General features: G+C 33.0%; 2 protein-coding genes across 4 annotated transcripts; one reads left to right on the plus strand and one right to left on the minus strand.

Annotated features, from left to right (window-relative positions):
- Positions 1-1,727: 1,727 nt before the first annotated feature.
- On the minus strand, positions 1,728-5,705 carry dmpd (F-box protein dampened). 2 transcript variants are annotated; one of them, XM_017906515.1, is made up of 6 exons: positions 5,492-5,705; positions 4,022-4,313; positions 3,645-3,893; positions 3,365-3,560; positions 2,900-3,264; positions 1,728-2,728 (listed from the first exon to the last, which is right to left on the minus strand). In XM_017906515.1, exons 2-6 carry the CDS (start codon positions 4,274-4,276, stop codon positions 2,336-2,338), a joined length of 1,458 nt encoding a protein of 485 aa, XP_017762004.1. In that variant the 5' UTR covers positions 4,277-4,313; positions 5,492-5,705; the 3' UTR covers positions 1,728-2,335. The 2 variants fall into 2 exon arrangements, with proteins under 2 accessions (XP_017762004.1, XP_017762005.1); XM_017906516.1 differs by lacking the exon at positions 5,492-5,705 and adding an exon at positions 4,895-4,970 and having other exon boundaries at positions 2,336-2,728.
- Positions 5,706-9,737: 4,032 nt separating this feature from the next.
- On the plus strand, positions 9,738-26,065 carry LOC108552111 (carbonic anhydrase). Of its 2 annotated transcripts, none has more exons than XM_017906518.1 (8): positions 9,738-9,900; positions 12,424-12,659; positions 22,092-22,130; positions 22,575-22,736; positions 23,761-24,005; positions 24,544-24,780; positions 25,273-25,591; positions 25,849-26,065. In XM_017906518.1, the coding sequence occupies exons 2-8, from the start codon at positions 12,617-12,619 to the stop codon at positions 25,893-25,895; spliced, it is 1,092 nt and encodes a 363-aa protein (XP_017762007.1). In that variant the 5' UTR covers positions 9,738-9,900; positions 12,424-12,616; the 3' UTR covers positions 25,896-26,065. The 2 variants fall into 2 exon arrangements, with proteins under 2 accessions (XP_017762007.1, XP_017762006.1); XM_017906517.1 differs by having other exon boundaries at positions 9,738-9,884.
- Positions 26,066-26,200: the final 135 nt, after the last annotated feature.

The raw sequence follows: 26,200 nt of genomic DNA on the forward strand, positions 1-26,200 counted from the left end.
ACACGGCGACTTAGTTACGCCCGCCCCCGCAATCCTATTCAACATAACATTAAGTAAAATTCACACATCTTTTCTTTTTTATTTCATTTCTTCTTTTTTCTTTTTTTGTTTAATCATTTCTTTTGTAGCCAGAAACGCCCCACATGTATTTTATTTGAATAAAGGTCACTTTCCCGCAGTTAAATCGATAAAGCATCACATCGTAAATTCTCATTAAGTTTGAATTTAGTATTTTATATATATATATATATCACACGCACTTATTTCTCTCGCTCAATTTCTCACATACATGCGTGTTCGTGACGTACTCGGTTTCCGTCCGCTCGCTAAGTTCATGTTTTCCTTTTTTTCTCCTAATTAATTTTCGACATCGATAAAAAATTATATATATTTCAATAATTATTTCATCATTAATTAATTATTATATCTTATTGTTCCATTAAAGTTTAAACTAAACTGCTCTGTGTGGTATGCATATCCTGGCAAGTACCGCACTCATATATATATTTATATATTTATAATAAAGTATCATTTACTTATTATCAGTATCCTTTATATTTATTACTAGAATCATGAATAATAATCAACTCACAATATTTCAAACTACACTTCTTTGAGAGTAATTAGGATTGGTGCAAATAATATTAATTAATTGAATCTACGCAGACCGATCATCGAGCATCGTGCAGGGTAATCCGTCCGACTTTAAAGATTGCGTGAACGCGAAATTTTTATTAATTTCATTAAAAATCGTTTCCATTTCTTTCTGATATACTTTTTTCTTCCTTTTTTTTAAAAATGTGGCGCGGAATTCATAATTTGTTCTTTTTCTTTTTATTCAACGTAATTATTAAATTAAAAAATTTATATTCCAAAAATGTTTTAGAAACAATCAGATAATAATTTTCCTATAAATAATTGATCCTATAAATTATTTCCTAGCGCTATTAATATTGCAATATACACCACTTCGTGAAGAAAATCACAAATTTAGAAGATGGCGTGTTAAAAAGAAAATAACACCCATTAAGGTCTTTTAGCATATTTTCACTTTCTTCCAAACTTCGCATTTTTAAGGCTCACAAAAGTTTATATTATTACGTGTTTTGATTTCATCTAGGTGAGCTGCTCTATTAAATTAATTTTTTAATTATAAATTCAATCTTTAATAACCAGAAAAAATAAATCAATATATCACATGTCATTATGCAAAAGTAATTCAGTTTTCAAAGCCTTTGACTTTCACTATTCATTTTAATGATTGGCTTAGACTGATAACGTAACATGAACGGTATGCACTTTTATAGAAAAATTGTTATTTCTTCTTTTTTCTTTTTTTTTTTTTTTTTTTTTTTTTTTTTTTTTATTGAGCAGACTTAGATAAATTAGGAAATTGATATGAATATTGATGAACTTGGAGTACCTGCGTGAACTAGTCCCACTCAGTCCTCTCAGGTACTTATTCATTGATACTGCAAAATAAAATTTGCTAGAATCACGTCTAATGTCCACTCGAAATTTTATACAAAAATTTCTACACAGGCAAGGCATTCTCTTGCCTATATGAAAAAAGATTGATCAGGTATAATCATTGTTATTTAATTTAGAATTGTAACAAACAGTAAATTATATAACATGAAATAAGAATTTTTTATGACTTGAATAAAAATAATATCTTTTTTCATTCAACTGTTAAATTTTGCATTTCTATATTTGTTCCTGTGTATTGTCTAGTAGGTATTAAATTAAGCTGTTAAGGATAAAACGTTTAGGGCAAAATATTACGGCAAAAGAAAATGTTAAGAAATGTTTAGCAAATAAACGATAAATCAGTGCATTATTTGTGACCAAGGAATACAGAAGGTGAATTCTTGTTTGTCACAACATGACAATTGCCCTATTAGTAAGATATTGTTGTAAAATAAACATTTCATACAAAATTCAATCCTTTCATTCTCCTTGTGTATACCATCACGAGAATAATAATAATTAAAAGGGTTCGAAAAAAGTAGCTCTTTTGTTACTTTACGAACGATACGAATGATCAGCTATCATTTAGAATATTGTAGACGTCACCGTGTGTGACAAATCCGTCCGTAATAAAATAGGAAAATCAATCGCGTCAATTCCCTTCGCGCGGTAACCAACATGGCTAGAATTTTTCAAAACGAGGTTCGTTGCGCGAAATGCAGGACGTTCGGGAAAGAATTTTGTACTTTTCTAAGATCATTCGCTCGCTGGCGTAAAGAAACACATTACTTCAAATAGAAAAACCTCTTTCAAGAACCCAGTAATGATGTTACACAGATATTTTTGTACCATGATCAGAATCGATTTATATCTTCGAGCGTTTAACCTGACGTGACTTAGCAGTACGACGAGGTTTTTTTGCAGCGTCGCTCGGTGCTTCCTCAGTGTTGGATTTCCGTTTTGGAACTAATGAAGGCACAGGAGCCTTTGGAGGTGCCATTTCCACTGTTGGTGGTGGTGGCGACGAAGGCTGTTGTGTAACTGCTGACTGTGGAGCCACTTCGGTAAGACTCTGTGCGTCCGCAATGGGAATGAAGTCTAATCCTTCATCAAGCGTTTCCATTAATACACCTTGATTCGTTAAAGCTTGTAGATCATCCGTTGGTACTAACACAGATTGACCACAGACTACACACACTGGTATCGCTGGGGATTTAGATCGCCAATATTGAAGCTCTGTTTTACACTTGTTCAATTCCTACACAATACACAATGACAATTTCATAAATTGTAACATACTAAATAAACATGCAAATTGTTATAAATTTGATCTTGAAATTTATACATATTCAATTTATATTTTTGACCAAATTGACGCAAATTTTTTCTGTCATGATTTTACAAGTACTAAGTGTACCTTAGTAAATACCTGTAAGAGTGTGCTAAATTTACGAGAGGTTTCCTCATTCTTTTTGTCGTTTTCATCAAGACGTGTTGCATATTCAACAATTTGTTTCTGCTGTTCTGCTATTTTTGCTTTGCAACTCCTCAAATCTCTACGCATTAGTGTTAACTGACTATTATATCGTTTCATGCCTTGTTTAATTTTACGAATCCGTTTTCGTAACACCATATTTGATTGTGGTGGTGATACATTAGACTCTAAGAGACCAGGGTCATCTGAAGAGTGTGGAGGGGACCCTTCTTCTCCACTATTGCTTCCTGATTTACCAGTTCCAACAGTTAAAGGTGTAGAGTCCAGGCACATGAATGGCTTGCTCACATTACTAGAAGCTATAATATATAATTAATAAATTGTACACAAAAATATTACTATAAAATAATAAATTAATTTCGTTTTAAGAAATATTTAAAATTTAACTTTTTTGCTCACAAGAGAATGTCCCAGCAAGATCTAGGAAATCAGCTCCAAAATAGGGAATTTCTGGTAATGTTGGTTCAATACGTTCTTTAAAGTATTCCATAGCCATAGTACTTAAATCAAATAATTCATCCGTAACTTTGTATGGTCTGGCTAATTTAGGAGTAACTTTTATGTAATATAAAATACGATAAACTTCATCTAAAATCTGAAATATAATTGAAAATCAGGTATATCTATTTACATATTACAAACTTTTAACCTTGTAATCTACAAGAAAAACTTAATTTACCTCTCCAGGAAAAAAACAACAATGTTTACGCTCAATATGTTTGCCAAAACTCATCTGGAGCAAAGTGAGACGCATATGAAGGGTTTCAATGATATCTGATTCACAAGCTAATGGATGGTTACGGCGTGCAGACTCACGCCTTGGCATCTGTGCTTTAATTGCCTGAAAACGACTTAACATTTGTGCTTGAAGCTTCTGAAATGTAGAATTTAAAATTAATCCACAAACACGATCCATCTGGTGACAAACCTGCAAAAAGAAATATATATATATCATAAATATATCCTGCTTTATAAACATCTAATAAAAATTGTATGAAATAAGTTGATGTAATTTTATAAATTTTATCAACATTTCATCCTATTATTTTAACTTACTGGACGTAAATGAGCCACTGTATTATAATCCAAGTAGCTGAAAATCTTTTCAAGGATTTCAACTGGTAAGTCAAGGAGGTTTAAATTACTATAAGGAGGTGGCTCTATCTTGCATTCTGAGACTTGTGCTCCACTATAGGAGGTGGTCATTGCTACAGATTGGTGTCTTCTGGATGAACTCACATCTGCAACTTCTGCAGCTGGCCCACCTCCATTACTTCCTCCCATACTACTTGACTGACGAGTTGACACCATAATTTTGGTACTGTTAGATGATCAACTTCACCCAAACCTAAAAATACAATAAATTGTGCATGAGAATAATTTATAATATTCATGATTAAAATATATAAAGATTGAAAATAAGAAAATATTTGTTTAAATTCAATGGTGCTAAAAAATGATTCATTCACAATATAACCATACTAGAATATTAGGTAAAATTCCAACCTAAGGAATGACAAGTTTTGAAATAAATTACAATTAAGCATGGATACATACACAGATTTGTTAAAAACTTTCAAAAAACACTGCATACAGTTGCATCAACTGAATCAAATTTTATTTTGACATTTATTTAATTACACACACTATTTGTTCAATTTCTAAAGTTAACTAAAAATTATAGAATTGTATTAAATTATTGAATTATTGAACTGTATTAAATGGGCCATGGTAAAATGAAACAAAAACGTTATTTCAATAGTGCTAAATGTGACGAAATTTCCCGCTAATGCAATTTTATACTATTCAAGAACTCGTTCTGAAAAACGAATTGCCAAGAAAAACTGTGTTGAAAGAAACTCGCGAGATATCGTTATGATGAAATATCGATGAAATAGGGACAAAAAACAAATTCGTAATGTAACCTACGAGAATCTTCAACGTCTGCGTATGTCTCGGTTATTTTCATCGGTTCTCAAAGGGCGAAAAACAACGAACGTTAGCAGTGGTAAAGGCAAAAAATGAAGAAAAAAGTTGACGCAAAACGGAAGCTAAAATTTCCGACATTGAACTGGAAGCTCCACTGAGAAAAATCAAACTGACAAATTCAAAAACTGCCTGAACGGAATGTGACTAGCCACCAGTTTAGCAACGACGAGTACCTAGTGCATCAGCACTGTAGTGCGATCGCCGAATGTCTTGGACAATTATGTACAGTAACTAAGAAATTAAAAATACAAGGAATACAAGTAGATGGACATAAACACGAGATATCTTTGCCCACCACTGTAATGAGATGGCCGTTGCGTGTTATGCACACAGTCACGACAAAGTTATGCAAAGCCCGATGGAAACAAACAGAGGGAAACCGGGTGACCGTGCGCAATCGATGCACCTATGACTTTTCTGTCTTTCAATGAAAGAGTCGAAGAAACTGTGTACATTTCTGGGGATAAAAAAATGAGAAAGGTCATCGTAAGAACGTTAAAAAAAAAGAGTTCAAGGAAGCCGAGAGAGATCACATACCCCCTGTTAAATGACGAAAAGCAATCACTGTATCCGCGTTGGTGTTTTCAGCGACATTTTGACGGAGATCCCTTCCTTCTCCTCACGACCCCAGCTTAACGCTCTCGTTCTCACTCCGTTTCACTATCGAAGCTTTCTCCTTTCGTCTCAAGTAGCCCTATCACTCTCGTTCGTGGCTACTTTTCTATGCCTCTCTCTCTCCCTCTTATGTATAATATACGTAAATCGTACCCGGAAAAAAGCCCGCGCGTACAGCGACGAAGAAACGCTTCTTTTTCGTTATCTATCTCGAGACCTGTTTCTTTCGCCTTCAGAAAATCGCCGTAGAGTGCATCGGCTTCGAGTCTATAAATATCAAAATAAAGTATAACGATGTCACTATCTTACGAAGCTGTTTCGTTCGCAAACAGGGTTCAGTTACAAGAAAAATTTATTCTTTACTTTTTTTGTATATATGGTTTGCCCCTATCGGCAAATCAACTTCCTTTCGTTTCGCTATAATCAAGATCGGCGCACAATCAACGCCGACGTCGACGATGACGACTATCGCGACGACGACGGCGACGAAATGTACATGTGTATCTGTAGTATCGTCACTTCGTTCAACGGTTGCTCACATTCCGTGAAAACGTACCCACCGACTCACAAACGGTTCTCGATTGGTCGACTCGTAGGCTAGTTCGCAACGCGCGCTATTCCGACAACATTTTAATGGCTATTCCACAATCTGTATAGGTAGAAATCATCTCTGAGCGGTAAAGATGTATGTCCGTTACCACAGTAGCGTCGTGCACAGGAGAGAAACTCGTAAAAATTTTGGTTCGAACCTGTGCTAGCGACATCTATAGACTGCGCTAAATTATTAAAGAATTATTACTAATTTAAGCTCAAATACAATAAATTACTGTTTATCCTCGCTTTTTTTACAGATTATATATAATTAATCAGTATTCTTAACTATACAATGTTATCATCAGTACACTAAATTATATAAATACAAGACTATCAATAACAACAAAACAAAGGAAAATAGAAGATAAAAAGATATTTTCAACCTTGTTATTGATAATTACTTTCAGTGTAAAGTCTTTTAGCCTCATTATTATTCTATGTAACTACACTTAAAATAATTAACTAAAACTACATAAAATAATAAACTTCTAGCTGAATAACCTCAATTTTTGATTCCAAATAAAACTTCATATAGAAATTAATCAAAATTATACAAGTAATAATACTCTTCCTTAAAAAATGAACAATTAGAATAAATTTATGAATTAGAATAGTTTATACTTTTATAAAATTTAGTGCAAATACAATAAATACATTAAGTATTTCACAAAATTTATTATTGAGCTAAATAATCAATGACATTAAAGAATAATGTTTCTAATTCAATCCCATAACCTAGATTTTAAAGGTCAGTTTGTTCTATTGATCATTATTTACTACAGATTGTTATTAATAAACGCTACAAGAAACTTATTATATAATTGAGTAAATAATTTTAGAAGTATATAAAAAAATAATATCTTAAAGATATTTTTTAAATAAATCAATTATTTTACTCAAAATATATCTCTAAAATTCAAAAAGCAAATTTAATTACGAATTTTAAAAATTTCAGTTCTTATAATATTACATATTACAAGAGCAACTTGTCGACAGTTGAGAAATATTTTTAGATCTTTTGAACTTATCTAAATATATAGTACGTTAAGAAGATAAAAATATTTTCGATATACAAAGTGACACGTAACTGTTGCCATTTTTCAGACACCTTTGACAGTCTGACAAAGAAATGTTTCTAACGTAAGTTAATCAGTATTTAATCAGCTATATATTGAAATATAAAAAATTCAAAACCTATTTTTTTTTCATTCAAAAGTCAAGGTCACCTAATTATTGCCATGCTAGAAAACATGATTAAATCATGCTATTTTTAATACGTTATATATTATGATACAATTAATAAAAATTGATAACGTCATACTTTCATTTATTTATACTTGTGAATCATGAAAAATTATCATTCGCACTTTTTAATTTCTCATCTCTTCCAATCTATCCCTTTAATTTCTTTATTTAATTTTAATTCAATTTTTCAGGAGAAACAAACGAAAACCAGACAACATTTAAACAACCATAAATTTCTGCGAAAGAAGAAGAGGAAATATTTCTACGTCTCTCACGTCTCTTTAAACTTGCAAATCAACGAGTGCTTGTTGCCGTTTTGCGAAATGGCCTTTTGCCCAAACATTGTTTCAGACAGTAGGTCGCGTAATAAAATTTGGAAATTATCAAAATATCCGAAAATATAAATCGCGTCAGACCCGTTTCTGTCATTCCAAGATGATTATCTCAGTGACCTCTTACAAAGGAATTCGCCTTTGCCCTTGTCTTCTTTTTCAAGAAGTACCCGAAATATTGCTTCCACACGACGTAGTAATCTCTGTATAGCGTTACATAATCCTTGTGAAATCGAGCCTAAGAATCTAGTGGCAGTTTGATTGAAACTTTTATTCTGAAACGTATCAAACAAGGCGACCTTCATAAAATATTTCGAACACTAACTGTAGCTGTAGATATCATCGATATTTCATACTGCTCACAAGTAACATTCAAAACTAAGGAAAATATGCTCTAATACTTTCTCAATAATTGCACTTCAACGTCCTACTAACCGTACCTCGCGGTTCCTTGCTGCTAATAATGAATTAATAACGATAATGGGTAAGTGAGCATTTTCTTTAATGATGATCGTAACGTTGGAAATTAAAATTTATTGCAAGTCAATAATTTTCTAACGATATCTAGTATGTGTTGCTTAAAAAACTAATGAGAAATAATGGGTGATGTTTCAGCGAAGATCTGAAGAAATTTTAAAGATTCACAATGGGTGGTCAGAGAAAATGGTAAGCGGAAGCGATCTCACCAAACGGAAGCTGACACATTCAAAACTCAGTAATGAGTTCTTACGGACGTTAAAGTACCGCAAGCCATACCTCACGTAGCATATACGTCAGCAGGACTATCCCTTTCAGTTGTGACACGAGGAAATTTTATTATGTGCTAATTTTCTTTTCTAGGTATGATATACATATTTCTTTGGAAAGTTCTTCTTTGATTCAGCAGAGAAATTCGATGGAGCAATAATGATTAAGTACGATGTGTCTCTACAATATCATCGTGCGAAATTCTTTTTCATGACAACGAAAAGCTAAAATAAGACTAAATAAGGAAAAATTCAAATACATTATTAACACCGCGACAGTATTATTTAAAGTTATTCATACGTAAAAACTTTGAGAGGTGATAAATGGTGTAAGCTATTGCAAATATTGCACAAAGGTTATTTACAGTGTTAAATATAAACTAGGAAAAATTGATTTCTAAACCATACTGCATATGAATAGAATAAAATTTGTCGCAAATGTTCATCAATTATATATAATGAGCGTGAAGATATTTACGCGTATCTCCGCTTTTTAATTTTTTTCTTTCGTGGTCACGATGCAAGAGTTTGATGATCAGATTGACATGTTTGGATTTAATTAATCAGTATATAAATTCTAAAATATATTTAGATTTCAAGTATATACTGAATATATTACACGTAGAATTTATAAATAAAATTCCTGAATCTTATCAGGATTCGTGTACTTCAAATTTCCTTGACATCACAGTGCGTTAGTTTACGAAATAAAAAATACGTGAAATAAACAATGAAATCATTGAAGCAAAATTCAACAACTGCAACAGGCTTCCAGGAAGTGTATCCGTATCAATTTTTTTTGGAACTGCCAGTTCCGAGATATCAGGTTAGGAGCAGTGAGTCATCGGAAATCACTATAGATCTTTTATCCTCTTCCTGACATTCCGATACTGCGGTCACTTGGCCATCGTTTGCACGTCTTCGGCTCTATCCGATATCAAACTGCAGAGTCGATAGGTTACCGCCAAAATAAAAGTGATGATCTCTTATTTAACCCTTTCGCTACGAACAGCCCCTACAGGCGCTCGAGCAGATTTGTTCCCTCCGAAGGAATAACGCCTTTAGGAGCTCATCCAGAGTCACTGCCTCTGAACAAACAAACAGCGCCTTTAGGCGGCGTGCATTTGTTATCAGTTCCTAACGCACATCGTATTGATCGTGTCGATCTCCCACTGTCACGCCGGCTATCCAGAGAGCAATTCATATCTGAGCGCTCCGCAGCGAAAGGGTTAACATAGTCGACAAGTCGGCAGTTGCTCAGTCGACTACCGGCTCGTTTGCCAATTCGACTTCATTTCAGTTCGAGTGTGACCGCGGTAGTGTTCACATCGTGACCGTGATCGTAGAGCCTACTCGGAGACATACTTCTCTGCTCTGCTCCCGCGCGTGCAGTACTGTGTATGTGTGTGTGCCTGTATGTATTTTTCCTTTTTCCCCTGCATCCTACTCCCTTGCTCCCCTCACTCAGGCAACTCGTCCTGCCCTCAAAATCAGGCGCTCACTTGTAGACGAGCGCCTATACCTCATGATTCTTTCCCTGATGTGAAAGCCTCACCCAGGTTAACGGAACATAAGCATTTAACTATCGCTGGCATCCCTGACATGGCAACGGAGGAAATATTGCCCCTCAATTCACCTTTCAGTTCCTCTAACATCGTTCTTAACGCTCTTCATTTTGGTTCAATGCTCAACATCCCTTAGGCCTACAAGAAAACTCTTTTCTGTAATAAACATATCCTGTTCATTCTGAAACGAACATGATAAACAACTGAATAATTTTGACGTGAACTAAGCTACCTTATCCTTCAAAAAGGTCTCTGGGTCAGGTCTCTGAGTGGAAGTTAACACGGTAGTCCCCACCAGCAACCGTTTTAGCATCCTCCAATCCTTTTTTATACCTGGGGCTTCTGATCTTTTCACTCCTTGATCCAATAAAGGACCAGACTCCTGTTGCATGATAACACATAGATTAGTATCGGTAATTCGCCCTAAACTTAGTTAAACACACGTTATTCAACTATAGCTTACCTTCACTCTGTATCAAACATGCTGAAGACCACCACACCAAAGATTTTATCTTAAGCTTTCTCCACTTGTGTGAACTGGTCAGGCACATACCTAGCAAATTATTCCAAATACTCGTCTCTTCTCAAATACCTTTTGACTAGAGGCAAAAGTGACCTCACTCCCCCTGCAATCTTCTTTGTCCATAGTAGGTCCACACCTGCTGCTATCCCCTCAAGAATTTTTCCCACAGTTATGTCTAGTCAGAAATTTTTTTTATAAAGAGACCTTGGTCAACGGTCATTTCAGAGCACTAGTCTATCGAGTTCTTCTTTTGATATCTTCCCCACCCTTTGACGAAACTTGTGAAGATATCAACGAAATTTATGATATTGACATACATAGGATAGTTTCTACTCCCCTGGCGAAACTTAGAAATCGTTCTTCCGAGGCTGACCAATTTATGGTCTCTTTCAAAATTGTCTGATCTTTATTTCTCTTTAAATATCATGAGACGTCGGTTCGGTTATTGGTAGACGAATTCATCATGGTTGGAAGAATATGATGTACATGACGTTTTTGTCACTTAAACTTAGCTTAAACAGAGATTTCTTATCCCTGATTATACAATAGAATATATAGACTACATTCATGATATTAAGGATGGAACTGAAACACAAACGCAGCACTTAGAGAAATTTCTTTCCTTCACTCGACTGGTGTGAAGGAAGTGATTGTTTCTACTAGTGAAGGGATCCTTTCTTCTCTTCTGAAGACACGAGTACATTATCAAGCTACTAAATAAGACTACAAGATTTCAGAACTTCTGTTTTGGTAAAAGCCAAAACTGGTGATAGTTTTATCTTTATGTCTCAATAATACGCAAAATCTTTAAATTCTAGATCTACTTCCATTTCATAGATCTCTATAAGCATAATACCACCATTTGCCAACAATTTAGTTGGTTATTTCATTATTTATAAATTTATTTATAGGTGTTAATTCATTAATTACGAATTGAACATTAAAATATGAATAGTATGCTCTTTGATCTTTCTGTTATATCTGGCTCAGTCTGACACAGAGATCTTCCTTGTATTAACTGATCATATATCTTCCAAACAAATTTCTTGTTATCTTTGTCAATTGAGTAATCCTTTTCAAGTTTCTGGTTCATGCAGATAACCAGCAAGGATTCATCTTTGAGCTGATAATGTTCAATCACTTCATTGATGATACTTTCATAGTAAATAATAATTGTCTAACCTTGTATGCTGATAAAACAACTGTAAAGTTACAATAGCACTTGATTCTATTTTACAATTTGTTAATCCCAGGAAACATATTTGTTCGCAAACTTATCTGTACCCCCGCTATCAGGGATATATGTAGTTCAAAAACTCAGAGTTACCGTTTTTGCACTTCGCCTACTCGATCATTGTTCTTTGCCGTAACCTGCGTTTATTCACCTAGAAAACCGGTATTAGTCCAGTGCTACTCAACAGACTTCATCTAATGCCTCCAAAACTGACCTGAACATCGTAAAGATTATTCAAAACTTCATATTAAAAACTATCATCAGCAAATGCATCCAAAACACCATGAGTCTTATGAAGAAATAGATATTGAACTTCTGTTCTCATGCATCATGTGCATTAACAACTATTCTATTAAAAATCATATAAAATATTAAAATTTACGATTTTATTCGATTCTCCTATCGAATAAGAAGTATTTCTTCTGCTATATTTCAAAAACGTATTTTATCTTCATCTTCCAGCGTTTCTGCAACTTCACTTTCTTGGATCTCATTCAATATCTCAATGCTGCCACTAACATCGATTCCTTACTACTCTGTAACCTTATGATAGTTGGACATTTTTACAAATTTTTTCCATAATTCACGTTAATTGTATTATTTTCTATATTTCAGGTTGATAACACCATACACGCCAGCTTCAGGGGGCCCAAGAGAGCGGAAGCTTGAGCCCAGATTGAAGATAGTTGCTTAATCAACCACCGACCATAACATATTTTACATATTTCTAATTTAAAATAGCGATAAAGCAGCGGAACTTGGAATTTCGGAATTCTCATTTGCTGAATAGTAACAGTTGCTTTTCGTCATGCTATTCTTAATCTTTTTCGTGGGATTTCTATCGGCAACGAGTGAGTCTTTTTTTCCTTTTATTTTATTCTTTAAGCCTTTAACTCGTGAATAGATCATACGTGGAATTTTAATTTTAATTTTCATGACACGAATGATGACCATTTCTTACATAGACGAAGTGAAAATCTGGAAAATAAAGATAAAGAAGAAATAAATCAAAATTTTAGTTCGAAATTTAGCAAAAATTTCTATATGGCAATATTTTTTAATTCGAAACTCTTGTGAATTTAATTAATAAAAGTTTCTGTGATTTAACAGAAATGATGAAGAACTTTAATTTGGAATATTACGTTAACTTTAAGATTATATTGTTGCTAACACTATCAATACCAATAATTACACACCGCTGCAACTATAATCCCATTAATTAATTGAACACCAAGAGGCAGATATAACACGAATCACACAAAGATATCGTGCTACGTTTTATTTGATAACGACGCCAATAATTAAAGAGGAACCTTAGAACCCATTAAGATATGATAAGGAATCATCAGTGATTGTCTACAAATTTCCATTTCCAGATGCCCAGAACAATATTAAAAATTTACTCGTACCTAAATTTCTCCATTCAACGAAAAATTAAGCGAGACACTAAATAACATTATACACAAACATAGATAAATATTAACACTCTAAATCATTGCTACTGAAAGTACCATATTATCGACATTAAGTCACTCCAATCCTTCTCATCGTCAAAGATTAAAAGAAAAAAGAAATCTTACACGTGATTACTTTAATTCGTTATATACATTTCCGACTTACAATTAAAGTAGTTGCCCCTAAATTAATTACACTTAGTACTAATATCGCGAAACCGTTCAAGATTCATAGGGAGATTCGCGCTAGCATCGTCTATGCATGTGCATAAAACTCGGTCACCAGTTGCATCGCTATGACAGCGTATATGCAAACAATAATTAGAACACTCTCTGAGGATTCGCTTCTGAGTGCGAAAAGATGGCGGGAGGCGAGAAGAAAGAATATTAGCACAAAATCAGGAGTAAAATCGTTATATACAACCCACGAGAAGGGAAAGACAGTAGAACGTGATATACGATTCTTAATTCTTGGATTTCTAAGCGTAAACAATATCCTCGAATTGGAATAACTCACGAGGTTGCCTTTTCTGCGTTTATTTTCATTGACACGCCATAGACTAAACTCGATTCGGCCTGCAAGTTTTACGCGTTTCCTTTATTTTCGTTCTTGTCAATGATCGACGTTATATCAATCGCGGGATTCTAGTTACAGAGAAACGTAGAAACGTAGATCCATCCATCCCGTCGCCATCTTTTTTGGTCGTTTCAACCCCTTGCACTCGAGAGGGCACCACTGTTTTGACCCTAAACCTAGAACGTGACCTTAACCCTAAATCTACATTCATGTGCACGATATATTTAAGGTGTACATTATTGCTCAGTAAATCTAGCGTTCGTTCTAAAATTCTAAACTCCCCAAATTAAAGAAAAGATCATAGAGCAATCCTACTTGAAAAATTGGATTACAAATGTGACAATTCTTCCAACTACAAAACTTTTAATTCCAAATACAGATAATAAAGGAAAAATTGAGAAACTCTTTAAAAGGAGCAGTATTCTATATTAAATGACTGTTCTTAAAACTTTCGCTCAAAATTCAAGTCTTTGATCACTCCACTTCGCAATTTTTCTTCCAATATACTTGTAATCGATCTTTCAATGTCTCTCCTTATTCCGTTTCTTTAAAGATTCTACTGCTTCTTACTTGACCGGTCACTCGACCGTGGTAGGTTTGATGTTAAAACCGTAATTTAAGCCTTTGGACTCGAAGATTTTTCTACTATAAATATACAGCAATTCGAAGCCTTTCTTGTATAACATTTTTCTAAGCTCGGTGATACCATTTATGCTAAAATGAAACAGGAAAATCAAGTGTATTTCGTTTCGATATTTCACGTGTAGGTTTTTCTAATGTAATTATTACCTCATACTCGTTACTTAAGCTTTGAAGTAACTGAGAGTCATCGAGTACAAAGGGTTAAACAGGAAATTAAAAGGTCACGGAGAAATTGCGAAAATTCGAGCAACATTTGATCAATTTTTGATAACTCGCTGAGTTCTTACATAACGATCTCTAATGCATCGAAAAACTTCAAGTGGTATCCGAATACGATTTAATAATACGTTTAACAAATATTATCGCGGTACTCGACTTCGTTATTCGACGCAAGACGTCCCATGTGGAATTCACAGACGTGGTTCTGGTTATTTTCACCGTTATTTGGAGGAGTAGATCGTAGGCAGTGTGGTAATTAGAATAAGATGAGATAATTTGACGTTCCTTGAACGAGCTTAAGGTTAATTAGTGCAATTTACCATTTAAGAAATCGAAACTAGTCTATTACAGTTTTTGTTGAATTCAGCGTCAGTATTTCGTTCTTCTTCAATGAAATTGCTACTCCATGCTCTGTGTCAGCGGTTTTCAACCTTCCTCATCTCGCTAACATACGTGTAATTGCGAAAGTTCTTCGGCAAAGTATGGTATAATTCTTCCTGACGTCGTGAGCAAAGATAAGTGTAATTTTCATCCACACGTTGTTATTTCTTCCTTTAGTATACTAAAGAAGAAGACATCAGAGTGCTTGAATAGGTAGTCAGCCATTGGAAGCTTTGAAGGTTCTAAAAATCTCGTAGAACTAGTGGAAAATTGTGGCATACGATAATTAAGTTGCCAGTGAATAAAATTTTCTCGATATCGATGTGACCTATGAACAGTAATCGGAAAATGAATATAAACCATTCATAGTTGTGAAACACAAAATAATAGAAAATTTGACGAACATGGAGTGTGGAAAAAGGAGTGAAGAAATAATTTCTCATTTAATAATTTTCTATGAAATAACTATCATATGAAATAAAAAATTCTTCTATGTTTATTATTGTTATGTATTACCATAAATAAACGATATTTAAAAAATGAAGAAATTACTCGAAAGTAGCTAGAAAATTAACTTCGATTAATTAAAGACCTTAATTAAATATTTACGATGGTGTATAATGAAATTATTCATATCGTTATCGGGAAGAGAAGAAAAGGTAAAATGAGAATGAAGAAGAAAAACGTTTCAATGTCGCCTGCGCGACGTCTTTTATGTATGAAGAGCCGATAGATTAACGCGATACATACTTTGCAAAAGCGAGGACGAAATAGACAATGCGTTTGACACTATGATGTATGAAACGCAATAGCCCGCGATAATTTCGACTAAACGATTCGAATTGTAGACGGAGCAACAATCGAGTGACGTAAGGAATTGCGGAATCAACCTTGTATCGTGAAATTTCATCGCTCTATATCTCCCGTTTTTCGTACGTTTCCTGTATTTCCATTAACCGATAGATATCACGATACGGATTTAACCTTTCACTTTTTATTTCACCTACGTCAGAATTCCGGCGTATATTTTTAAAAAGGGGAACAACGTAAACCGTGAGTCGCGAAGAAGCATTTGCTCGATTTTTTGATAAAAACGGCCTCTATTACTAGAATACTAACACAGTATTCGTGCATAGTGGTACATCAGTAATATTTTCATTTTTAAATATACTTGGAACATTTAGAATATTATATTTATAATATTGATAACATGGTAGATATATAGACATACTTAAAATATTAATATTGATATATTAGATGATATTAATATCTTTTTGTTTGGATACTAGTCAAATATTTCTTTTATTTTTAGGAAACGCATATTTATATATGTAGGATATTCTACCGTTGTATTATAATTAAACTATTGGGAAGCATACCTTTCATTCAAAGTGATTTATTTACCCCAAAAATAAAAGATGCCAAGGAAATACCTACTTTCTATAAAACCACGCTAAAGATCGATTTAAATCCTACTTTAAATCGGGAACTCTTCCATCCGATTTCCATATTGGAAACATGTTTCTTGTCGACATAAAGTTTAAAAAATGTCGCTCAGAGAAAGCACTTGCAGCTAATTTAAAAATTTCCTCAAGGTATTCCTTTCTTTTTTAAGACCTCGGTGTCGTGAAATTTCGGATAATAATTCATAGTCACGTGTACTATGTAACTCTCCACGAATAGTCGCAGCTAAATCCAGCCTCCTCTGAACTTGCAGTCTAGAAACAAATAATTATTATAAACAAACTGGTTAAAATTAATATACCCATGCATTACAAACAAACAAAAATTCAATAAAAAATAGATGAAATAAAATTGAAGAAAAATTAATTAATATAATAATTTAATAATTAGTCAAATATTAAATATAACTAACATCAAACGAAGATAACGTAATTATCGAAATTAATAATATTAATAATAAATAATATTTATTAATAATATAATTATATTTATTTATAATAAATAATAATTTGAAATGCAATATTATAGAAAGTGAAAATGCAGGTTTATCTTCACACCATTTTTCCACACTGCTAATAACGATAAAAACGCTGTGAGTAGGCACATTGGATAACGCTCATCGCACAGTTTAAAACACAGTAGCCGCTAGTGCAGGAAAGAGAAGGGAACAAAAATAGAAAATAGGAAGGGAATAGAGATAATGTAATTAGCGATCGTTAACTGGTTAAAAAGGAAATATATTCGACGAAACGTTACGTATAATTTTTTCGTTGGAAGGTCGTGCATGTGATGGAAGAACCCGGAATCGTTGTATTTGATCTCCACTCCGATTATCGCAAAAATTACATAGCCCAGGAAGACATGTAATATCCATAAACGCGATCAATATCAACGGCACATTTTTTTACAATTTACTACATGCTACGCGTTACGCAATTCTCAGATAAAAAGGAAGAGAAAAATTGCCGGAAAACTCGAGGTATATTTACAGAGGGAGTGGTTAAACAGACATGATCACTGTCATTGCATCAGATGTGTACTAAATGTGTACTAAAAGTACGTTCGTTGCACGCATTTCTCAATGAAATACTTTTTGATCGAATTAAATATACTATTTCTTTGATAGAAACATTTTTAATGGGATCAAAGTAGTCATATAGAAAAGAAAATTGAATAGAATGTTTTTAAGAATAACTGGAGATCTAATGAAAAAAATATCTAAGTACAAGTAAAATAAAAAATAAGAAGAAAGAGATTATAATTCTTAATAAGCTCGAGACTGATAAATGTTCAGACTGTTACTATCAATAAGTTATAGCAAAAGTAAACGAGGTGAAGAAAATGGCAATAGATTTCATTTCAATATGATAAATCTTTGATAAATCAATGATCGACGTTATTATCTAGTATAAACATTCCACTCTACGGTATGAATCATTTCTAAAAATAAAAAAAGCAATATTAAGTGTCAAGATAAATGGAGAAATTGTTAAAGTGAAATTGAAATTTTTTTCTCTTTTATATCACCTTCAGCATAACTTCATAACGAATTTTTTGACTTATAAAATGAGTCGATATGTAACTATTTAATATTAACATACCGTTTCGAAAAATCGCTCATTCTTGCCACGCAGAGTAACAGTAACAGTCAAGATAAACATCAGTGGAAAGTTAAATTTATTACTGCACAAATTTTCTGCCTCGTAGGTATTAAGTAAGAGCAACTCCATTGTACGTTTCTTTGCTATCTTATATCATTGTTATAACTTTCGAATGAGTTCGTTGAATTAATTTAAACGTCCTATTTATGTAACATTCTTTTTCCTTATCTCTGTTTATAAAACACGTTGAAAAAGTTCAGTTGAAAAATCCTGTGAGATCTTGTGTATAAAAAGCATGATTCGAGTCATTCGAATCGAGCAAGATTTTCACTCTAAACAGATGCAGGAGACACGTTCGATAGTGTATGTACATTCAATACTGCCAGGGTTCCACAACACCGATCCGCTCAACTATAACCATACAATATTTATGAATATTACAGACATGTCGTTTTCATACTTGTATAATAAACTTTTATCTGACAATACGTAGACGTGATTTTCAGTATGCAATACTCGACGTTTATTTAAAAAACGCCTTTACACGCTATTGGCATTAGTACGTGCAGAATGGCAAAGCGTAATACGATACCTTCCATTGTAAACGTTGAGCGAAATTCTAGATTGTAACGAACGTTGAAAATGACTGAGGTCGAGGTACGGTGTGCTTTGCAATCTTTCATCCCTGTTCTGGATAGGAATAAGTAACTTGATTATATAATAAATGTAAATTATTAAAATAATCATGAATATTAACATTAGAACTATTGACATGTAATTAATATTTAACAATAGAACTACCAAAGAGGTAAAAATAGCTTATTTCAGATATTTTATTTATACAATTTTTGCAAACATATGGCTGCTTTTGATAAAATCGATGCTGGCTTTTATTTAAATGTAAATATAATAATATGTAGTTATTTGTCTCCATCGCATTATTACAATTATCATCATTTGTGTATAACTTATTTAACTACATGCTGGCAGTTTTAGCGTTAAATATAGTATATATTGATAATAAAGATAAAAATAAGTAAATATCTTAGAGAAATACTTGCAGGAATAAATAGGTAATTACGTCTTTATCCCGATAAGGCATTAGGTAAGGCAACATTATCTTTGTCAAAAAGAGTTGCATACTTTCATTAACTGTAAAATAAAAAATAAAAATAATAGGAATTTTTCTGAATTGGAAAAAAGGTATAAATATTTCAGAAGTAAATATTGGAAATATTCTAGTAGAAAAATTACAAGTTGAACTGTGGGAATGAGTATATTACAGTGTGAAAGTCAATCGCCTATATTTATCTAATCTGTTTCGTCCTATATTTACTACTTGATAAAAAGAACCAATGTTGTTTTTGCTGAAATCAAATAGTATAGATCAGGGCCCTCTTGCACAACTGAGCCATTAATATTTGTGAAATTTTATAGATCAAAGATTATAGTTAACAGTACTAATAAATATCACTATCTTTAATAACTGAAATAAAAAGAAGTACATGATCAATCAGATTTAATCACTGTTCTTAATCTCAGTAATCTCAATAATCTTAATCTCAAAATTTTCTGAAAATTATATAAGTAAATTTTTATAATACAAGACCATAATCATTGTAAAATAAAAATTTGTAAGATATACTAACAATATTAATTCGAAAAAGTAAGATTATAAAGCCTATGCAAAGCTTATAGTCTACAACTTACAACCAACTTGTGAATACAATGATAAAAGAAATTACCGTGCAAAGGGGCCCAGATATTTCTTTAGTACTAGCATCGATCTCTCGATGACCTCAACCTTTCATCGTCGAAAATAAATTAAAGCCCGACTGAAGGTAACTATATCATCAAGTATTCGTATATTTACGTAAACCACCTTTTTCTTACTCTTATTCATTTTTATTCGAATCATACTAACGCAATATTTGATCGCTCAGTGTAGCAATATCGTGCGCAACGATTCTATCAAGGTCGTCCTTTTAACATTTCTCTACCTGGAAAAAAACAGAGGTTCTCGCAATGAAATTGCTTCACCTGTAATACACGTGCTACGGTTTACATCTTAAAATCATCCCTGCGCCGATCAGAGTTTACGAGCGGCCAGCATGCGTCTATGGCAATAAATATTTCGCACGTCGAAAAGACAGATGTCGCTACGTAGGACGTTCCATGGCGATGCGCGACTAAATTAGTTTACAGTCCTCGAAAATGTGAACGAAAGGACCTCCTACGTGGCTTTGCTCTCCGCCTGGAAACAATCTTGATCCTAAGCAAATCCACGGCTTGCATCGTTATTCGACACACGTGTCGAGCATATGCGTAGAATCTAAAAGGATGAATGTATATGCGCGATTTATCTTTCGTTGACCGTGCAAGGGCTGACTCATTAACCGGTAATCGAGAATCGTCTCTACCGTGTGTAAGGAAGTAGCCTATTTTGCTTTCTATCAGGCACTTCAAATTTATCATCCGAATTGTACATATTCCGTATGACCAAGGCTCAAGTAGTCACTGTTATATTGAATCCAACACTTTTTTACAATTAGGTTATTGACAAAATCCATGGGCATAGCTTTTCCTTCTTTTCTCTTTGATACTCCTAAGTAATTTTATATAATAACAATGAAGGTTAGAAAAATATATACAATGTACTGCAAACAAATTAATAATTTCAGGAGTAAATTGCTATGTACCGTGTTATTTTAATAGATATGTACATATATATGTTGTCCTGTTTTTTTTTTTTTTTTTGTATTTTTTATTGCTACTTAAACGATTGATAACTCTTGATCTCAGTATCTGTAATAATGACAATTTGTTAAGCATAATTTATGGTGCAAAGTGGTATTCTATGGTAATAGAAATAATATCATTTCTATTAATCATAATTAATAATTTTAGAAGCATTAATTCTACAGTGCAAAAAGACTGACGTTTTTTCTCTTCTCATATTTACTTTTTCTATTTTATTAGGTAACGAATAATTTTACTCCGCTGTAATACTCATTGAACGAACTAGATTTTTTGTTCAGTTCTTTCTTCGATTCTGATTCACCTCGTTTCTTAAATCATAATAACAATATAAACACGTACACTCAATATCGTAGACTATTAAACCTGTTTCAATTTCATTAAAATCACTTTTCCGAGTGATCAATTCATTCTTTTTTATTAGTAACGATAATATAAAATGTATACGTTACACTGTCTTAGAAAAACAAGAATATAAGCATGATATAGTCGTATGCAATATACGACAGGTTTTCATAGGTAAAGATGTATTGTTCCCCTGCATGCACTAAGAAAGTTTACATTTTATTATTCAGCAGCATGTCAGTCAAACGCGTATCACCCGATTTGATGTCACGGTACGTAACGGTATAATAACTGCAATCGAATTCATAAGAACGAAATCGATACCCGTTGTGTCGAACGCTCGACTCCGCCGGAACTGTTGTCTAATAGAGGGGGCTAGTATAATTCATCTGTTACGAATCGAGTGCAAGAATGAAGCCAGCACGAAAATCTTTCGTAAATCGACTTTCACTGCAGTGTCGAGAAGTTCCCATGGAAGTGGAAAAACACGACAAATTTGCCTAACCCAGATTCTTTTGTTTATATCGTCAACCAAAACATAGGTTGCTTCATTCGTGCAATATTATTCGCGATTTCGTCCTTTCTATTTTTAATTCGTTGAACAGTACTGACCAACAAATACGCATAGCGTTAGCGGTTCTTGAGAACTTCTTTGTCTGCGTTCGTGCTATGCACGTACATTTGACAATCTAGCTTGCCCCAAGATAATGAGTCGTTCATGGTTGTTGATCAATTACTGGCGGCTAATTAGAAATAGAATATGATCAAACGTTTATATTTATATAACGTGTAATAATACGTAAATTGATCGGTTTCACAATTTAGCATTTCTTTGCATTTCAGAAGTGGTCGCCGGCAATTTCAGCTACGATGGCAATCATGGTAAGTTAATTACGAATATTCGCATAGAAGGAAAACAGTACATAGTTACTTAAGATTGGTTTATGTTGGAATTATAAGAACTTATTTACCATTCCAACGTGTTTAATTCGTTTTCTTTTTCACATATTATCATAAACCCATGCTTCCTGTACTCATCAGCTGTTGAAAATATTTTAATTCCATCATTATGTTATTGGTATATATAATCGAAGTAAACGTATTTATAATGTTAGTGAGTACTTTTTCTCTTTTTTACGAAATCTTATATAACGTTTTCCAATACAGTTGACTATTTATAATCGATTTAAAATTAATTTATACAGATTATCTCAACTTTCTACGATACAAGAGAGTCGATAAAATTTCTAGAAAAATTCGTCTTCACGTATCTTTTACTAAATCTGTTGAAGCGTTCTAAAAATATTTCTGGGTCCTTTTTTCTAGGTCCATCATCCTGGGGTGACGACTACAAAACGTGCTTAGGAAAATTCCAGTCTCCCATCGACATAAGAGAAAAAGACGTTACAACCGTCAGTTTTACACAATTGGAATTTTCTAATGTCAATAATTCCCATACGGCTTACATGACAAACAATGGTCACACAGGTATGAAATAACAAGGTCATGATATTGACGAGTAGATGCACGATAATGTTAAAACATAATGTAACATAATGCAAAGACAAACAAAATTTTATTTCAACAAGAAATTATCTACCATAAAAAAATATCTCGTTTTTCACAACGAAATTATCAGGAGATAGATTTGCAGAAAAGTCGTCGTATTAACAATTTTATGGAAGAAAATGTTACGAAAAAAGATATGCAAATATGGTGACTGATAAAGCTTGATCTTGATAATTGGAACAAGCATTTCAAATAATGTCATTGATACCATAATAAATGCACGACATAAATAGATATAATGATAGAGTACTTTTTATCATAATTTATTAACAATAGTGAAGAACCCAGTTATCTGAAGGAGTATGCATTAGATTTGCGTGATTCAAAATGATATGCACTTTATGACATTGCTATACAGTCCATAGGCTAAGGCTACATACTGATAATTTGATCGATAATTCTTTATACGTATCCGTGCTTATCCGTTGCATACTAAAACATATTGTATTATTTAATTAGAAAACAAATTCCATAACTATTCTTGCTGATTTCGTAACTTCAAACCGCATTGTTTTAATTCTTAGAAATGTACGTTGTAATGGAAATGTTGTACCATCACAAAATTAGAAGCAGTGAGCACGCACAGAAATACGGAATGCACGTGATTAAACATTCAACGCAAGTTTTTCATCAATTGCAGCACCACGGGATATTTAAAACATTATTTCACCATTTCCAGGAAAGTAGGGAATTTTAAAGTCCCATTAGTTCGTATATGGCTACCGATCATTTCGATTGTTCTTAACGTTCCTCAAACGTGACTCTTATCCTTGAACAGCTGCAAATTAACGTTGATTATTGCACGTCACTGACGTTTTCTTGTCGCAATTAAGATAAAGCATCAAAGTATCATGCGTACTAGAAAAATGACCTCCAGAAAATAATTTCTTATAAAATTAATTTGATAAATACAAGAAATTGATATCAGTGTATATTATTTCAGTGATGATCCAGAGTTTCGATCCTAACGCACCCTTGATATCAGGAGGCCCCATCAACGACACATATGTCTTTCAGCAGTTACACTTTCATTGGGGCCAAAACGACAACTTGGGATCCGAGGATCTTATTAACAATCACTCGTTTTCCATGGAGCTGCACGCTGTATTCTGGAAGAAAGATTATGGAAGTTCAGAAGCGGCGTTGAAACATGATGATGGGCTTACCGTGCTTGGATACTTATACCAGGTAAATATTGAATATTGACAATTACTTTTACCATTACATAGATCGATGAATGTCACTGATAATTTGAAGCGTTCTACAACAAAAATGTCGTCAAAGAAGAATCTTTTTTCTTCGTTATTACGTTCCTCATGAATGTACATCTGTTTTCATTAGAGTTACTGTGTGTATTAATTTGCATTACTCCGTACGTAAAATCAGTTATGTAAATTGCACATGCGGTACTACGTATGCGTACATGATCTTTAACGTAACTCCGCGTGGATTCTGGATTTCCTTTAAATTGTTTCGAAAAACTTTGACGAGCCTGGAAGGAGAGTGAGAAACTAAGTAAATGAGAGAAGAATTCACGAGTTTGTTTTTTAAGACCAGGAATACTTTATACGAATTCTATTTTTACCAATAATACGTGTATTTACACGTCTACAAATTCCATTGAAACGTGTTTAATATTTGCTTGAATTATATTAATTTGTTAAATCAATTTTATCGAGAATTAATTATTGAATTATTTTTATTGAAAAAATTATGTATTTTGCAGGCTACAGACAAGTCAAATCCAGTCTTTGACTCGATCACGTGGCAAATACCAGATATAACGGGGGTTGGTAGCAACATAACAATAAACGACACCAGTGTTCTCAGTAAGCTGATCGCACCTGATCTTGCATCAGCACAAAATTATTTTACATACAGAGGATCATTGACCACACCTCCGTGCCTCGAGATTGTTCAGTGGATCGACTTCGTGCAGCCTCAATACATTTCCCACGAACAGGTATTTCGAAAGCTATTGAGTTTAACTTCAATTTAATATGTGTGCATTATGCTTTTAAAGTATTTGGCTAAAGTCTAACATCGCTCAACCATGGATATAAAAGAATATTATTCAAATACATTCTACAAACACTTTCTTCGCGCTGTACCTATTCAAACTTTGCTATCACAGGCCTTTTACTGGAGAAAGTTATTCCTTCCGATGGTTAAATAGACTGTTATTTTCGCCCGAGAAATATGCGTTAGAAAATTAATGGAATTTTGATTTAAAAGACAAACTCCAAGAATAACGCAAAGAGACTATTTAAAAAACAGTTAGCATAGAAACTTATATAGAAGGAGATAATTATCTCGAATGACAGCGTTAGAATTTATTTTTGAATTTCCTCAAACTATTTTAAAATATCTTTTATAAACAGTTTAAAAACGAGTTTCCTCACAATTCGACTAATAATTATAATTAATTGTCTACATTTGCTTAATTTGTTTGCAGCTGGCAGCGTTCCGCATTATTCAATCCACTGATGGCACAAATTTAACGCATAATTTCCGTCCAGTACAACCATTAGATGGTAGAATAGTTTATCGTAATAACGTAACCACAGAATCAACTTCCGCGAGTTCCACGGTTATGTCCGGAACAGTTAGTACAACAACAGTTTCTAAACAAACGACTTCTTCTACGGCAAAGGCTACTAAGGAATCGGAAGCAACAACTATTACAGTACCTGAACAATCAAATTCAGAAAATTCTATGGACAGTAAGAAAAATAGCGAGCATTCTGGACAACAAAGCATATGGACTGTGTCACGTTTGTATCTTTTTTATTTAATATTGCAATGCTTTAAATGTATAATATCAGGGAAAGAAATTAAAATTTTTGTTAATTGAAAATCAAGAATAATAATCTATAGTATGCTTAAGAATAAAATACTAATCCTGAAAATAATAGAATAGAATATGTAATTATTTTTATAATAGATACAGAAAAATGTATAAATTTTAAAAGACAGTGTATTTCTAGGTACTAAACAATTATTTAATTGTTCAATTTTATTTTTGTTGCAGCATTTGTAGTGATGCTTGGAATCATTTTTCTTTTACCACACCAATAATGTACCGGATCGTCTAGTCAATTACTTTGACTGTCATGTAATACAAAGTAATCAGTAAACTAAACAAAAAATATGGAAGTTTACCAAAAATACAAGTATATGTTTATCTAACAGTTCCTAATGCTGCCTCGATGATAGACATATACTTTATTTAATTTTATATACAAGATTTCCACACAAATATATCTACAAAATATATTGTATTAAAAATACTTGTGATCTAGATAAGAATAAATATATATATTATTACTAATATATTTTATTATTGTGTTATACCTATGTACAAAATTATTAAAATTTGATGT

Source organism: Eufriesea mexicana, unplaced genomic scaffold (genome assembly GCF_001483705.2).
Source record: "Eufriesea mexicana isolate 0111107269 unplaced genomic scaffold, ASM148370v2 scaffold5531, whole genome shotgun sequence".
In the NCBI taxonomy this organism is placed as follows: Eukaryota; Metazoa; Arthropoda; class Insecta; order Hymenoptera; family Apidae; genus Eufriesea; species Eufriesea mexicana.